The following is a 17,099-nucleotide window of genomic DNA, read 5'->3' on the forward strand; positions in this document are numbered from 1 at the left end:
GTGACAGATTTTATTTTCTTGGGCTCCAAGATCACCGCAGATGGTGACTGTAGCCATGAAATTAAAAGATGCTTGCTCCTTGGGAGGAAAGCTATGGCAAACCTAGACAGCATAGTAAGAAGCAGAGACATCACCTTGCCGACAAAGGTCCATCTAATCAAAGCTATGGTTTTCCCAGTAGTAACGTATGGCTGTGAGAGCTGGACTATAAGGAAGGCTGAGCGCCGAAGAATTGATGCTTTCGAACTGTGGTGCTGGAGAAGACTCTTACGAGTCCCCTGGACTGCAAGGAGGTCAAATCAGTCAATCCTAAAAGAAACCAACCCTGAGTGCTCATGGGAAGGACAGATACTGAAGCTGAAGCTCAAATATTTTGGCCACCTAATGCAAAGAGAAAACTCTCTGGAAAAGACCCTGATGCTGGGAAAGACTGAAGGCAAAAGGAGAAGGGGATGGCAGAGGATGAGATTACTAGATAGCCTCACTGATGCAATGAATATGAACTTGAGCACGCTCTGGGAGAGAGCGCAGGACAGGAAGGCCTGGCGTGCTGTGGTCCATGGGGTCACGAAGAGTTGGACACGACTGAACGACTGAACAACAACAACAACATTCATTCCCCATCATATCTTCCACGTTACCATTCAGTACACTGGAGACACATGGCACATCCATTAAGAGTTATAATTTAAACTCAGCAAGCATAAATATTTATTATGAATACCACTCATGTTGCTACTCCCATTTTGTTACCTGTTTAGATGACGTCTAATTAACGTTAGCTTTCCTAGCTTTTAACAGAGCATTCTAAAACTATGTACATGAAAACAACTATTTTCATACATAACATACCCTGGAAAGTTCTTTTGAGGGTTGTATCAAAGCTTTATTCCCTGGGGCTAACTTATAGAGTTCCTTGATATTAATAATATTATTTTGTGTCATTGGAGGAAAAGAGTCTGCACAGGCCGTTCTGACAGCAGTGAAAAGAGGAAGCAAATAATGTTGAAATAAATTGTGATGACGATGAAGATAGATAGATTCTGTATATATTCTTTGCAATCACACTTGCATCCCACATGAAACGAGGGCAAATGTGCAATGTTAAACCTATAAAACTGCCTCTAATGAGACAGTAAGACCTATAACTATGCATACTGATACAAGCTGAATTACGACTGAAGAAAGAATTCTAATCAATGACATTCTGCCCTACCTCTGGTGTGTGTGGGGACATTATCAGTTCCGTTGCTAGTGTTGTGAAATACAGTTAGCATCTAAGCAGTTTCTAAAGAATTGAATGTAATAATTAGCAATCCTAACTGCAACGGCAAGCTTGCTCTACATATAGTCCTTGTATTGAAGTACAACTAACATACTGGAGAGATATTACTCTGGGTGGTACTACCTTCTGAGATAAGACTATTTGTTGCCACTAGAAATACATTTTTTATTATTTTTTTTTGTCGTAGCACTTGTATGGTATGAATCTCACCAAGCCTGTTCCACTAAGGCCCCATAGGTGACTCTGAAACCTTATCTGTTCTGCAAGCTCTTTAAGGAGTTGATCTGCTTGCAAGCTGGAAACTGAAGTAGTCTCCTGAGAAATTGCTGTTTTTATACATCTTTTCTGTAGTTTTACATTGATTTGTTTTATATTTGTATCTGACTTGTTTTGAGGGATGTGTGGTGGAAGAGTGGACTATATATTTTTAAATATAAATAAAAAGAACTAAAAATAATGGGGGGAAGTGTGACATATGTGCATAATCCTGTGTACACCCTGATTGCACTGACTTTCTTGGCAGTTGATATATTCCTGTGCATAAAGAGGGGGGTGGTGGTTTGGTGGGGGGGGGTTGCTGTTTATTTGCTTTTGTTGTTATAGTCTTAACTCCCTTGGTACTAAGGCACCTCTGAAGCAGGCAGGCACATTTGTTTTTAGACTTCCTTTATGCATTGGTTAGGCTTTTCTCCATTACATCCAAGAAATAAACATATTTCCTGCCTTTCACCATTATTTTTAATTCATGAATAGATAAATAAATTTAGTTAAAATTTAAATAAATTTAGTTAAAACACCTTTATAAGAATGACAGAAGAGCTTTTGAATGAACAGAAGGGGGGGGGAGACATTTCTGGAGCGATGAAAGGGAAATAGACTAACATGGACATTACTCTAGGCTGTCTATTTCCTTGTGGAGAGACTTTCTAAGATCAGCTTGTTGTCAGGAAATTATCCTGAGGTGGGGGTAAAAATATCTAATTTTTAAAAAAGTTTGGCGGGGGATATTAACTGACACGATCACTTCCCCCTTTGAAATTTCTCCTGTCTTTGTTCTACGTGACCTTTCCGGCTTGATAGTACGGCCCTATAAAAGGAGTGCATTTTTGTAAAGAAAACCAGTGGAGCAGTCAGCATCTTTATGTAACTCCTGCTGTGAACCCTTTTCAAAGCTGATGTCTAAAGACTAGGTAAAATCATACATGGTAAGGGTGACTTTTCATGCTCCATTTTGTGCTTGGGTACAGACATCCTGACACACACAGCATATCATTTCAGAAGGGTGCATGTGAGTTAAGGAAGCCATCTTTAAATGCATGACTATTTAGAGCACAAGCAAGTAGTGCCCAGTTTAGGTCCATGTTTTGGTGTATTTTTGATGAGGAAAACACTCCCTTCACATGTGTGCTCTGCTCTCAATTGATGCGTTATGTGTCTTGTTTTGTACTCTGAACCCAAATATAGCATGAGAACCTACCTTTTCCTTCATGTCTTTGTGCAGTCTCACATTTGGGGCCAAATGAGGGGCAAGGGTGGGCAAAATGCGGCCTGTGGACCACATGGGCTCCCTTGCTCCTTTTTGCTGCCCCCGGTTGCCCCTCCAGTGTGGCACCGATGAAATCGACAGTACAGGGGGAAGACCATTTTAAAAGGAAAACCAGTGCTTTGCCACCAAGTTTTGGCAGTGCAGCAAAAAGGGTCTATTGTAAAGCAAAATGGAGCCTAGAATTTAGAGAGAAGCCAAGGTGCTAGAGTTCTTGCTTTGATGGCTGGCTCAAGCACATGCATCTTCAGCAGTGGCAATGTTCAGTTCAGCTTCACACTCTAACCTGTACTTGGGGGCTGCTACTGGCAAAGGAACTGCCATAGAGCACTAAGAGGCAGTGGCGGCACCCTGCCCTCTCAGCCGTCACACTGGCAGATTGATGCTACTATGGCTGCTGTGAACTTAGCGTTATGCCTGCTATGCACATGAGAGGGACTCACAATATCCTGCTGTGTCACATGCACAGAGGGATGATCTGCCCCTGAAATACAAGACATGCTATGTTGCTCACTACTGCTTTTATCGCTTCTCGGTTTTTTTGGCTGAGATCAGGGGTAGTTTCCAAACTTCAGACTGAACAAAGTGTCAGTGCAAATGGCTGAAGTTTCCTCACCACTGTAGTTCCAGTCCTTCTCATCAAGGGAGCTTAACCACTTGGGTCCATGGCCCTGGAGCTGGAGGATGATGAGCTGTCAGTTTTGACTTGGCACTAATGAAGTGTTCCAACAGGGCTCAGGAAGTTCTAGCAAAACCCACTTAATCTGACAGGCAGTTCTTCTGCCTCATTATGAGCAACCACTACAAATGGCCACCTTGCTAGGAGTCAAGTTCATGAGGCCATCTACCTGATTCTTGTCTTCCATGCTTCTGGACTTAGGACTCCTAGGAGAATCAACTCTAGTCCCAGCAAACACAAGCAGACAACGTTCAAGTCCAGTCAAAAGGTTGTGAATGCCTCTGAACAAGTGTAGAGTAACTGTCTTCCACTAGTGAATAGTTATGGTCAGCTAGGGACAAGGGCAGAGACGGCCTTCATTTTCGCATGGCCTGATCTCATTCATTTTGCAAATTAAGCACTAGTCGCAATACAGAAATAAACTTTTGAACAGTAGTATGCTATATACATACCACTTACAAATGGGTGAAGTTTATGGATTTATTTAGTTTCTGGATTTATGCCATTTTTTTGTATACGCTCTTATCATGTTAAGAAACTTGTACGACTTTTTCTCACTTCTATCTCTTCCATAAATACAGTCACAGAACTGATTTATCTGGTAAAATGTATTATTCCTCTCATTTTCTAAAGTTATCTCCCAACCAATTCTGCTCACAGTCCACAGCAATTCAGCTACCTTAAACATCCATACAGAAATCAGAATATTATGATTTGCATTTATACTGTTTCATGCATTGGCATTAATAAGCTATAGAAAACCCTTTCTCCCACTTTGTTTCTCCTTTGCTTGGTCTGTCCCCTTTTGATAGAGCAAAGACTACTTCAGATTTAACTCTTCTGTTGCTAGCAAGCATAATAAAGGCTACATCAAAGCTAAATCAGAAGTATTGACAACATCCACCATTTAATCCAAAGTGGATACTTAAATGCTCATACAGCTCCAAATTATGTTTCTTCCAGATGGTGAATTAATGTAATTTTTGTAGGAAATGAAGTTGCACAAATATACATATTTTGAACACTTGCTGATTTAATGTTTCAGTGCCCACCAAAGCACAGATGTTGCTTATCATTTTAGTGCCAAATTTCTCTGTCTTTCCTGTTACTGAAAACCAGGCAATAGAATTAGGAAAGCTTGAAAGTGGGGGAGGGAGGACTTGGGGTCATAAATTCTCATTCTCCTATACAGTGACACACATCACTTTTGTATAGTGCCAGTCTCACTCACCTGACCTAGCTGATTTTACAGTGATGGTGTATTCACTTATTTTTTGTATGTATGTATGCATGGATGAATTCTTCTAAAATGTATTCCCTGCCAAGAATTTACTCTTGTGCCCTATTTTATAAACTAATGCCACCCATCATCACTGTAACCACCACCACCATCAATTATATTACACTTTTTTAGTGTGCAAATTGCATTAGCCAGTCATCCGATTCCCAAATATGTCTGTCCTCTACAAGATATCTCTAATATGAAAAGGCTATCCTCTGTCTTCAAGAGTCTAGTTCAGTCTCCATGGTTTTGAATCTTGCTCAGATTCTGATACTCCATAAAACTTCATCTCCTCTAAATGTCTGAAAGTTTGTTTTGTGCCTACAAAGAGTAATAAACTTTGCTCAGGCAAAGTATATTTATAGGGTTCTATCCAGACTTACAGTACATTGTGATCTTGTGCACACTTTCTTGGGAGTAAGCCCCACTAAACACAGTGGAACTTGCTTCTGAGTAAATACATATAGGATTGCACTGTTAGTCACGCTTAGGGTAGAGCCATTGAAATCAGTGGGAGTCAGGTTAGTCCTGACTGACGTCCAGTTGATTTCAATGGATCTACTCTAAGCCTGGATAAAACCCTTAGTGACAAGTGGGTTGACTTCCATTTCTTCCCATAAGTTGGCTTGATAGAAAGAAAGAAAGAAAGAAAGAAAGAAAGAAAGAAAGAGTTACATAAGTGAAAGGGGGTGAGTTTGTCTTTGGGTGTTGCAAAATTCTCATATGTGTTTAATAATTTATGTCAGGTAATTCATACAACCTACTACAGCCCATCTCTAATGCTTCACCTCACTGGCTGCAATTTTAAAGAAGCCAAAAGGCTTTATTTTGTTGGTGTATACATGAATGTACTGCCAACTCAACGGTATTTTCTCCATTATATCTCTTTCCTCTTCCATAGGGTTTAAAAGGTGATGCTGGTGATCATGGAATAGCTGGTGCAAAGGGAGAAAAGGTATTTCTCTGTTGATATGTCTATGGAGATAGCTAAATCATAATGATTTGCCAGAAAATAAGGCTTATTTGAAGAGTAAACAGTAAAAAAATGTAACATGCATATAATTGCACTGTTTAGGTCCCTGATGCAGTCATTCCTTTATCATTAATTGTTGCTCATTTATTGTCCAAGTAACATTCCCCTGGTAGTACACCCATTGTGGGAAGATTACATTTTCCCACTACTTACAAACAAAGAGCAAGTGGAAAAGCTATCCTACTGCATGAATAATCTCTCCAACACCAAAAATACACTCTCCACTGAGTTCCTTGGAAAAAGAGCTCACACCACTGGCATGGATCACTGCTAGCAACAAGGGTAATAAAATTGATTATTTATTTTTTTTAGAAAAAGTACATCTGGAAAGGACCTCAGCTGCTTTGCAGACTTCATACCATTGTTATTTGCAACAATATTGGCCTGTTAGTTATGATCGCGTTGTATCTTGATTCAAACTGCATGGATACTGGGACGCTGTGCTTTGTGAGACCAATTCTTGTCTTGATTTTGTCTGGCTAGCAACTCATTTCAAAACATATTATTTCAGAATATATTGACACTGCTGTAAAAACAAAGGGTGCCAGTATGCTTGCAGCAGCTTTAGGGTGACTAAGACTGGGCAGACTAGGTTTAAATCCCCACTAATCTATGGCATTTAATGGGTGACTTTGGGCCAGTCACCATCTCTTGTCCTAACCTACCTCACAGGACATTTGCGAGGATAGGCTGTGGGAAACTCATATGTTGCCCTGAGCTCCTTTGAAGGAAAGTAAAAAATTTTAAGATGTGCTTGAATTAAGTTTTTTTTAAAGAACACACACACTGTGCTTGGGTAGTGAGATGAGAAGGTTAGTTACCTCTGGTTTCTTCCTAATTTTACAGGGTGACATGGGACCTCGGGGACCAGCTGCCCTTAGTGTAAGTACACTAGTCAAGAAACTAGCAGGGAATACTCTCGTGGGTGTTGAATTTTGTATTTATTTTTCAGGCTGCTTAATGCTACAGTTGTTAGACAATAATTAATTAGATGGCTAAATGAACTGATCACTTCTTCAGCTGTGGCAAAATATGTACCCAGCAACTTGTAACACTATTAACCCTGAAATAGTAAGCAGAAAATCAGATGCATTTAGTTATACATTCTACGGTTTAAAAAAGGGTTTTGTTGACTTCTCATTGTGTGAAACAATGAGTGTGAAACAAGGTATTATAAGCATTTGTAAAAAAATCTCAAAGAGTAGAGAGAGAATGTGTTATTTTGTTCACCATCTTTCATATCTGGCAATGACTTCAGTGGGACAACTGAAGTGTTTTAGTAGGGCCTTCTCCCTAGTGGAAATGGACACAAATAGCATCATTTTCCTTCCGGTCATGCTGGGATTTGTAATCTCAGTCATATGGGGAAAGGACTCCTTCCACTGGGCAAGGAAAGGCAGCACTGGGGTGTGTGGAAGTGGCAGAGCTGAGGCTCGAGATTAGAGTCAAACAGACCCTGCTGAGCTTGAACCTATTTGCAAGGAGTCTATCAAATTTCTCACAAAATCCCTGATTAAGTTTCAGCTTGTTCATCCATATCCAATCGAAAACTACTTCCACACACTGGTTAAGAATGTTGACTGTTTCCCTAAGATCAGATCATGGGGCCTGTCTATATGGGAGGTTTTCTCTGATGCTGCTGTGGCTTAAAGTCATTAGGGATACATGACGTCGTGGCCCCTCTGCAGCCACCTGGAGTTTACCTGTGGAGAAACCACATTTTTGCAGCGTACTTTTACTCTGTTGTTTTTCTTTAATTCAGCTCCCCTGCGGTTCAACTGCTGTGTGCCCATCCATCCACTTTAGATTCAGTATGATTGGGGTGTTCCTAGGGGTGTGTCTTTTACCTGGCCCTGCCTTCAGTAACCTAGGTAACTAGAATAACTAGCCTGCCTTTCCAACACATCAAAGCACTAGAGCACTCTTTCGAGCCTTCAGAATTGCACTACACTTCCTTTTTGCCAGTGGGAGTAACTAGTTGCCGTGATTATGCACTTCTCTGATGCTTGTGTTACTTAGCTTCTGTGATGTTGTGTGAACTTGAAGTCGCTTCTCTGATGTTATGTGAAGTCACTTCTCTGATGGTGTGTGGAGTCGTGTCTCTGATGTTGTGTTTTCTCTGGTGTCTTGTAACTTTCCTTCTCTGTGATACTTGCAGTAAGGGCTTAAGGGTATAAGCCCTTATGTGCACAAGGGCTTAATTGCAGTAGTGATCTACCATGGTCTCAGGAACAAGGGACCAGAGAAGCCTGTCACTGCGAGCAGAGAGACATGCCCAAGGAAGGAGAAAGGGGGTTTGGAAGCTATAATTCCATGACAGTTTGCGAAAATGGGGTGAAATTGGGTGGGTGGGGTGCTCTCACGGGGAGCCTTCAGATGCTACACTGGAGAATCAGGGATTTGGCTTCTTCATGCAAAAGTGCACACAAGGGGGAAAAGAGGGGGGAGCTCTAACTCTGTGACAGCTTGCTGGAATGGAATTGTGAATTAGTTACTCTCCATTCATAACCATGTAGTAACAGGGGGGAGCCTGGCCGGGTGTGGGGAAACAAGCCTCTCTCATTGGTTGAGCAGCTTCTGCCAGGTTGATGACATTCAATTCTACTCCCCGCACCAAACATGGAAGTATGTTCCTTTCAAGCACCGTGTGACCCCCGAAACCAGATTTGAAAGGTATGGTACACTCGGCTTATCTTGCTTCGTGTGTCCCTGGCGGACTGAAGCTAATTCCATGAAAATCTGGATAATATGCGCTTCTCATTCCATTGTCATGAAAATCCCCCAATGGAAAAAAGAAGTGGAGCTGAATCTTATCCATATACCAGTGATGGGGGTGCCAATTTGGAATACATTGAGTATAGTCAGGGGGGGAAATAGCTTTTCTCCATTGTGACATAATTGCCAGTCTCAATGAGTTCAGTTCACCCATCACTGTTTACAGAAACCAAAATATGCAGATGGTGAAAAGTAGCCTAGTACTTGATGGGATTATTTGGTACTGCTGGCTCCCATTAGAAAGGCAGCTAGCAGAGAAAAAACAAAAGGACAAAACAGAATGAGCATTTACCAGTCCCACATGCACACAAGACTATCTTAAAACAAAAGGAGATCACACTCTTCCTTTAGTGAAGGAAAGAAAAACAGTTTTACACACAAGTATTCTTGCACATACAAATGCAGGCACAGCATAGGGTTTCAAGAGAGTTTGTTCAGTCCATTTTGTGTTCCATTACGCAGGAAGGAATGAGGGAGAGTAAACATGTGCTCTCAGCAATGCTGTAGAGATCCTAAGGCTAGCTATGGCCAAATTCCCATGAACTAACGGCAACACTGCCCCCTTCCTGTAATATTGAGGTTGCAATATTCCCAACAGTACTATTACTTTTTAATGTCTTGTTGAGCATGAGCAGTGTGCTAGATGCTATAAAGAATACAGAAGCAGGGCTTGCGGTTTAACACCCAAATCCTACTTGCCTTTCTACCTCTGCTGGCATTATCAGTATCCTGCCAGGGGGTTTTGTAACGTATCTGGCAAAAGAGAGAGAGAGAGAGAGAGTGCCAGGATTTCTGGACCAGACCCACTATATTTTTAAGAAAAAAAATGTAGATTGGGGCCACTCTATTTGGGGTGAGGGAGAGTAGCAGGGAAAAAAGTTTCTGTGGAATTTTATTTATTTATTACATTTCTATATCACCCAATTGTCAAAGCTATCTGGGCAGTTCACAAAAACTAAAACCATAAAATACAATATACAAGTTTAAAAGTTTAAAACTACACTATAAAATAAAAATAAAAACCAAAATGAAACCTAGCAGCAGTGCAAAAACTTAAAATACAGTAACAAAATTAAAAGAACAGAAACTAAAACTGACAGAAAATGCATTTAGAAATTATCTAAAATTGATCTGAAATGCAATGTAAGCTAACTTTTTATAATACATTTTATTATTAAAAGTGTTAACTTTAAACATTAATTTTCAGTCTTCTCACACGTGTAGATTATTTCCCCTACATTAAAACTATTTACTTGCCTAAACACTGCAACACTTATTGTTTTTCAAGTCCTGTTAACCTTAATTAGTATCAATAGAGCCATGCAATGATTGAACACTGGAGATGACAGCATTATCTTCACAGTTTGTCAAGGTGCTGAATTAAGGCGAAAGAAATCGGGGATGTTTCTCTGAAATGACACAGTTGGCTAAGCTGCTCTCTCCTTTCTGGCATCCAGAGCTTAAGCTCTGTGCATGTCATGTCACAAGAGTGACAGGTGAAGGAAGGTGGTACAGTGATCTCTCTTGTAAAGTATATGAAAACCATTCCTCTTGACATTTGATCCACAGCTATTAGTTCCCCAGGAAAATGAGTGTCTGTCTCAACGTTCCTGTGGGCCTATCCCTTTGGGGATTTATAAAATGCTCATCCAGATGGCACCAAATGTTTACACAGAAGCCAAGGGTTAAGTCAGTCACAAGCAGAAGCACCTGATTTGCTTACTAAACAGATACTTGGAATGCTGGCTCCGTACTCTTTGGGGCCTTGTCAAATGAAGCATCAGATAACATTTTCAGCACAAAGCCAACAGAATGAGGAAGCTGGTCACTCAGGCCCAGACATGCTCTGTAGTCACTTTCACATACAAATTCAGTAAACAAGTGAAATATCAATAATACATTATGCAGCTCTAATGATGCACACTATATAATCATAGAGAAGTATGACTCTATAGGTTATATTCTCTCTTTTAAGGTGAAGGCTTGGATTCTAACTAATGCTCCATTGGCAGAAGCATCCCCTCAGTAGAGTTCTGCTCACAGCGCTCTCCCACTGGGAGAAAGGAGGAGGCAATTTTCCCAGAGCCTCTCTCACGCATGCAGCCCCTTGCTCCCATTCAAATCTGCTCCAGAGGTTTGGAGAACCTTCTGGAACAGTGTGGGTGTGGTGCAGGAGGCTGCAGAGAAGAGGGAAAATCACCTTCTCCCTCCTGCTCTTCAGCAACAGACTCCACCGAATCAGAGTCCTTTCCACAGACAGAAGATGCTCTTCTGCTTGCAAAAGAGAACTCAGTATCTGACCCAATGTATCTTTAAAAATGTGTAAAAGCAATGAGCCATTAATCATTTGCTGTACAGGGTGACTGACAATGTTTTTAGAGGTCACTGTGATGCATATATTATATCTTGCATAATATTGTGGTCAGATCTTGACCCCACCTTCAAGTCTGGACAGGTGAATTCACTCAGCAAGCTCCCAAGTTAGAGCTGTGATCCTAATCACACTTATTTGGACATGCATTCACTCAATTTGATATTGTTCCTTTGGTTTAAAAAGGAAGGGAATTTGCTGCCCACAATTTTGCATGCTCAGTATGTTTCTAGACAAATGGCTCCAAGAGCTACCAATCAAAAGTCATTGTGCCTCTATTCCATCTTTCCCTCCTTAATGGATTCTTTGTGGTAAGAAAAAAAAGTAAGAAGGTGCGGGAAGACATGGGAGGTTTACCAATGGAAGACGATGTAATCTAGACCCCCTGTAAAATTCCATGAATGAGGCAGGACAATTGCACAATAAAAGCCTCATCTGAAAGCATCCTTTGGCTGGGTTCAGTAATTGAATGTGGATTGTTGTTGAACCATGGATTATTTGTTGAACCGTGGGTTAGTGTGTTGTCTGAACCGAGCACATTTTCCACAGAGTGACTTGTTACCCATGCCGTGTAACTTGTTAACCACCCTGAACAACCCAGCAACAAACCATGGGTTCTCAAGGTGGCTTGTCTGAGAAAAATGAGCCACACTGCATGGTTAACAAGCCACTCTGTGGAAAATGTCCTGGGTTCAGATAATATGGTAGCCCATGGTTCAACGAACAATCCACAGTTCAACAACAACCCACGCTCAATCACTGTGTCTGGGTTAGTGTGTTATGCAAAACCAGTCTTACTCTCAGGTGTCAGCTTCAAATGCAGTTTAACAGAACATGTTTGAAAAGACAAACTTGCTGATGTGTCACAGTATAGAAAAGAAAATTATGTTGTTGCTTTTCTTTAAAAATGTGTATTAGTTACAGAAAACTAAATTGTAAACCAATTGAATTATTCAATAAGGTTTTTATGCTCATTGCCACTTCCAGGATAGAAATGATCACAGGATAATATTTAACCCTCCCAACAGAACAGTACTCTTGAATTTTTAATCTTGTTTAATTGTATTTGCATGCAGTGGGAGTATCCTATCAAGGTAAACTTGTCTAGAGAATCAGAATATGGTACTGTTATTTTAAGCTATTGTTATCTCCTCTGTGCAGTAAAGCAGGAAACCTCAAATGATTTATGTTTTGTTTTGTTTTTGCCTCTAAGAAGATTTGTGCTCTGTGTGTGTGTGTGTGAGAGAGAGAGAGAGAGAGAATAACCCTGCAACAATAGACACAAAAAATATTTATGTATTTTTCATTAGAAAAATTATGAGAAAATAATCCCCTGTTCTCTTTCATTACTATGCACTAAAATGGCATCTCAAATGCCGCCACCACCACCCTTCCCCAACCCAGCAGAGTTCAAATGATGTAAGTGGGGTTGTTTTGTGTACTAAATCCTCATCTCTAAATAGTGTAGTCCTTTAAGCTCTGAACAACAGCAAAATGTTTCCCCTCTTGAGAATAAAATAGACATCAAGTTAAGTACCATGGCAACCAACAAGTGTAAGAATTAGCATACACATAGAACAAATGAAAATACTTGGAAGTGTAACTTTAATTTGACTTATGTTAAAATTCTTTCTTTTCTTAAGTGCTTGAGCTACCTGGTCCCTTCTAATATCACCTCACCAGGTCACATGATCCATCACAAAACACAGTTCATGATGCCTGACTATGGCCTGGTCTACATATGCAGAAGGGTGAGGGAGCAGAGGTCTGAGGTAGTTAGAGGTAAACAGTATCATTTAACTACACTGCAGATGTGGATCATAATTTTGTATGCTTCCCAGCATGAAAAGCTCCCTGCAAGTACAAAACTGGCACAATAGGGGTTGGGCTAAACTACAGCCTTTCTCTGCGATGCACTATTTTTTATTTTTTTATTTTACTTACAAGCAGTTTATTTTATGAGCAGCGCTCTAAAGAGGTACAATCTACTATACTAGGGAAGGGCAGACTTCAGGATTTAGTTTGTTTGTTTGTTTGTTTGTTTGTTTTGCTAGAACCCTGAGATGCACTAACCAGAGCCTGATGCAAAAGGAATATGCTTAGAATTAAAGAACTCTAAGCCCAGGAATTCGTTTTGAGTTCTAAAACTGATCTCAGGGAGTTCACAGTCCTTCCGCACAAATTCCACTAGCCTGTTCTTTGGCAGCTAGGGTCATAGTGGGAGATGGTTCCCACTGCACACCTAAATTCCCCCTAATAATTTGTGTTCTGTCGGGGCTTATTCCCTTATAAGTAGTTTGCAGACATGTATCTAGATTTGTGTTCTGAGCAAGCATGGTAGGAATGGTTTTGCCTAAATGGTCACCTGATGGGATCAGGGATTTGATTCTAATATTCCTTGATGGACCTGTCCCAGCTCTCACCATACTTAGAAATGGACCAATAAATGGCTATTGAATGTAGAGAAGTAGAAATTAAACTTTGTTAGGGTGCAATCCCATGCATGTTTAGACAGAAAAAAAGTCTTACAAGTCCCAGTACTCCCCAGCCAGCCATTCCCCAGCCAGCCATTCCCAATGCTGGGAATTGTAGGACTTTTTTCTGCCTAAACATACAAAGGTTGTCACAGAGAGGAAGGCCAGGACCTCTTCTTGATCATTCCAGAATTCAGGACACGGAATAATGGGCTCAAGTTACAGGAAGCCAGATTCTGGCTGAACATCAGGAAAAACGTCCTGACTGTTAGAGCAATACGACAGTGGAACCAACTGCCTAGGGAGGTGGTGGGCTCTCCCACACTGGAGGCATTCAAGACGAGGCTGGTCAGCCATCTGTCAGGGATGCTTTGACTTGGATTCCTGCATTGAGCAGGGGGTTGGACTTGATGATCTTATAGGCCCCTTCCAACCCTACTATTCTAGGATTCTAGGGTTGTGCCCTTAGTGAACTAACATTTTAAGTAGTACAGGGCAACTATACCTAAGTGATGTTAATAGGAAAATGTTACATTTCTGAACTGTTTATATTCATAGGGGGTGCCTGGAATGGAAGGTCCTCAAGGCCCACCTGGGAAAGAAGGTCAGAGGGTGAGTAAATGCCTGAACAACTGGTGTGTGCTAGCCTACCTCAACATACTTTTTCTGAAAATGAACTAAGGAGCTCACCCACAACACTGCAGCTGAACGAGAAGCCAGCTTTTGTTTCGCTGAATTTTTGTAATGCTGAAGTGACCGCAGAGTCCAAAAACCTGTTTTGGACCATTGTGATTTTCATTTTTGTAATATGCAGTAACTGCCGGCTGGCTCTGCACATTTGCAGACTGTGGCACTTGTCAGAACTGGGGGATCACACTTCCCCCTTATGCAAGGGCAATCGTGATCTCAAGGGGATAGTGACCAAGCCAAACATTCATAGCATCACGCTTAAAAAAAATGATTGTGGTAAATATCCATCAGAAGAGTAAGTCGGCATTAGCACTTCTTTCTTGCATATCCCTATGGTCTGATTCTTGTGTTATCTGGTATGGTGTGGTTGCTGCCGAAGATCCTTTCCCACATGGTTGGAACCCACACTGCAGCGGTAATATATGCAAGTGCTACTTTTTTAGGTCTCTGTGTTTACATGATTACTTCCCAAGCACTAGCATTCCATTGAGGCTGTTTTATCGTATCACTGTGTGAGTGGCACTTGCATCCATGTAGCGCTGTACCAGGGAATCCTAACCATGTAGAATAAGCTTTGCATTGGCAGCCCTATCCCAGTGAGTAACGTATGAACCAGGGTTACGGTCGGTTTGGCTGTCCCTGTGCTGTCCATATATATTCTCTGATAGGAGGAAGGTTGGGGAGAAATAATCTGGAGTAGGAAAGAGAAAAAAGTGAAACACACACTCAAGAAGACAGAAGGAATGCAGAGACCAAATATTTGTAAGGTATAACCCTTGGGGATAAAGGTAGGGCAAAAGGTGGTGGTAGACATGAAAAGAGCCAGAAAGCCACAAGAATGATTATCTGTTTCCTGTTGTTTCCTGAGGGGAGATGAGAAGGACAGACAGAAACAAAATGCCTTCATTCTTCATTGGGCATACAGCCTTGAATCCTGATGGCGCCTCCTCCTGATTTGGCAGTTACAGGAGATGCTCAAACCCTGTGATCACCTCACCCCAAATAGGCATTTTGGAGTATTCATATCAATCACTGAAAAAGCATTGTGGGGTAATTAATATGCACTCAAAAATGCCTGTTGCAGCTATTCCCCCTTCCCTAAGCCAAAAACCCCTTCGCCCTGCATGTCAGTTGGCACTGAGAAGAAGCCTCATGAGGCCTTTCCTGGGTTGAGGGAGCCCCTGCTTCCCCCCTCTTCCTCAGAGTAAGGCTTTTCCCATTTGGGGAGGGGGAGTGGTAGGGAGGGCCAGGATCTCAGTGGCATGGTACAAGCCCTGATTTAAGGAACGGCCTGACTGTGACCATCTGAATTGGAGCCACTCTAATTTGAACAGGAGCACATGTATATTGGGGCACCCCCACTTCAAATAATTACCATATCCGTGATGATAGTGTTCGATTTTTACTATTACCAATTAGTGTTTGTTTATTACATTTCTGTACCATCTAATACCTGAAGCACTCTGGGCTTTTCACAGAATAGAGCTTAAAGTCATAAAATATACAAACATAATAAAACATAGTGGGCAGAATCCAACAGGGCGCTTCTGCCCCTGCCAGTTCTCTTCAGTTGACTGTGTTGCACAAGTGGCCCCCACCAGTTGCTCAACAGCGATTTAGCACTTCCAGGGCAACCTGAAACAAGTGGAAATGCTCATTTCTAGAAGGAGGCAAGTCAGTGGAGCTTTCATAAGGGAGCTTCACCAACCTGCCTCCTTCCAGAAACAAGCATTTCCACTTGTTTCGGGGCTTCCTCAAGAAACGCTAAATCTCCCTTGAGTAAGGGGTTGGTCCCACTTCTGCAACACTTTCAGCAGGACCTACCACTTGCACAATGGAATTAGCAGGGCAGAAAAAAATTGGCGTGGGCAACATCACGATCCTCTAGTTTCACTTCTGGTTGTAAACAGCATTTTTCATGGATTTTTTAGACCAGGGAAAATGGGCTATTATTTCTGAAAGAAAAAGAAAACACAGTTTCCACTTGTGTATTTGTGCTATTCAGCTATATCACAGTGCCACCTAGACGTCATGTAGCAGAAAAGTAGGAAAGGAAACTCTCCTCATGTAGTGCTTGGATCTCAATTCTCCGGCGACACCAAAAAGTAGATGTAGGATTGAAGCTTCATGTAGGAAAGCCCGTTCGCTCTCCCAAGGAAACCCCAGTGAACTATTATTCCATGAAGAGGTCTAGGAATCTCCAGCAGAGGACTCCCACACTCTTCACTGAAATATGATTTCCAAGATTCTTTGGAAGGAAACTATAATAGTAATGCTGGTACAAAACTGATATACATTTGTAGTGTAGAATACATTAATAATATACTGCAGACTGTATCAGCTCTTCGTTGTACATTCCAGGATGAGTTACATACACATACAAATCTGAGGCACATGTAGCCTAAAAATCTACATATTGCCAACTTTCCAGTGGCACTGTGTATTTGAGCTAAAGGGTGATCTGGTTATAATGTGCATTTTGTAGAAGTCATAGATAACTCAGGTACCATTTGCAAGTTAACACAGTGTGGTGACCCTAGAAGAGAAGAAGCTATTAATATCTTTTGAACAGAAAGGAAATGTAAAGCGTTGACTAAATGCAAGTAGTAAATTTAGGCTTAGTGAACAAACACTACTTTTCAAAAAGTTCTTCATCCCTGGGTGTTGGAGTTGAGCACGATTCACTTAATTCTGGTTATGATCTGAGTAATTTTCTCCGTCACATTCTGGTTTGAGATAAATGTGTAGAACGAAAGTCTGTGGGAGCAGATTATTCATACATTTTTAGAGAGAACCTTTAGCTCTCCTCACACTTTATTTTAAAATAATCATATTTACAAAACAAGACATGGAGTGATAAACCTTAGGGGTCAGTGGACAAAACGTACAAGGTTAAAATTATAAAATAATATAATTTACATATAGGTGAAGGGGGGATTCTGTTCTCAAGAACTTAATCATATCACT

The 17,099-nt window shown here is 41.1% G+C and overlaps 1 protein-coding gene across 1 annotated transcript in view; it reads left to right on the forward strand.

Moving 5' to 3' along the window:
* Positions 1-17,099, forward strand: part of COL19A1 (collagen type XIX alpha 1 chain) — a 305,569-nt gene that overhangs the window by 169,134 nt on the left and 119,336 nt on the right. Inside the window, exons 13-15 of the mRNA XM_084831091.1 lie at positions 5,691-5,744; positions 6,669-6,704; positions 14,001-14,054. Coding sequence (XP_084687217.1) covers positions 5,691-5,744; positions 6,669-6,704; positions 14,001-14,054 — 144 coding nt within the window. The remainder of the gene's footprint in view (positions 1-5,690; positions 5,745-6,668; positions 6,705-14,000; positions 14,055-17,099) is intronic.

This window comes from Heloderma suspectum, chromosome 1 (genome assembly GCF_057233095.1).
Source record: "Heloderma suspectum isolate Gila_16-S chromosome 1, 16-S_ref, whole genome shotgun sequence".
Lineage (NCBI taxonomy): Eukaryota > Metazoa > Chordata > Lepidosauria > Squamata > Helodermatidae > Heloderma > Heloderma suspectum.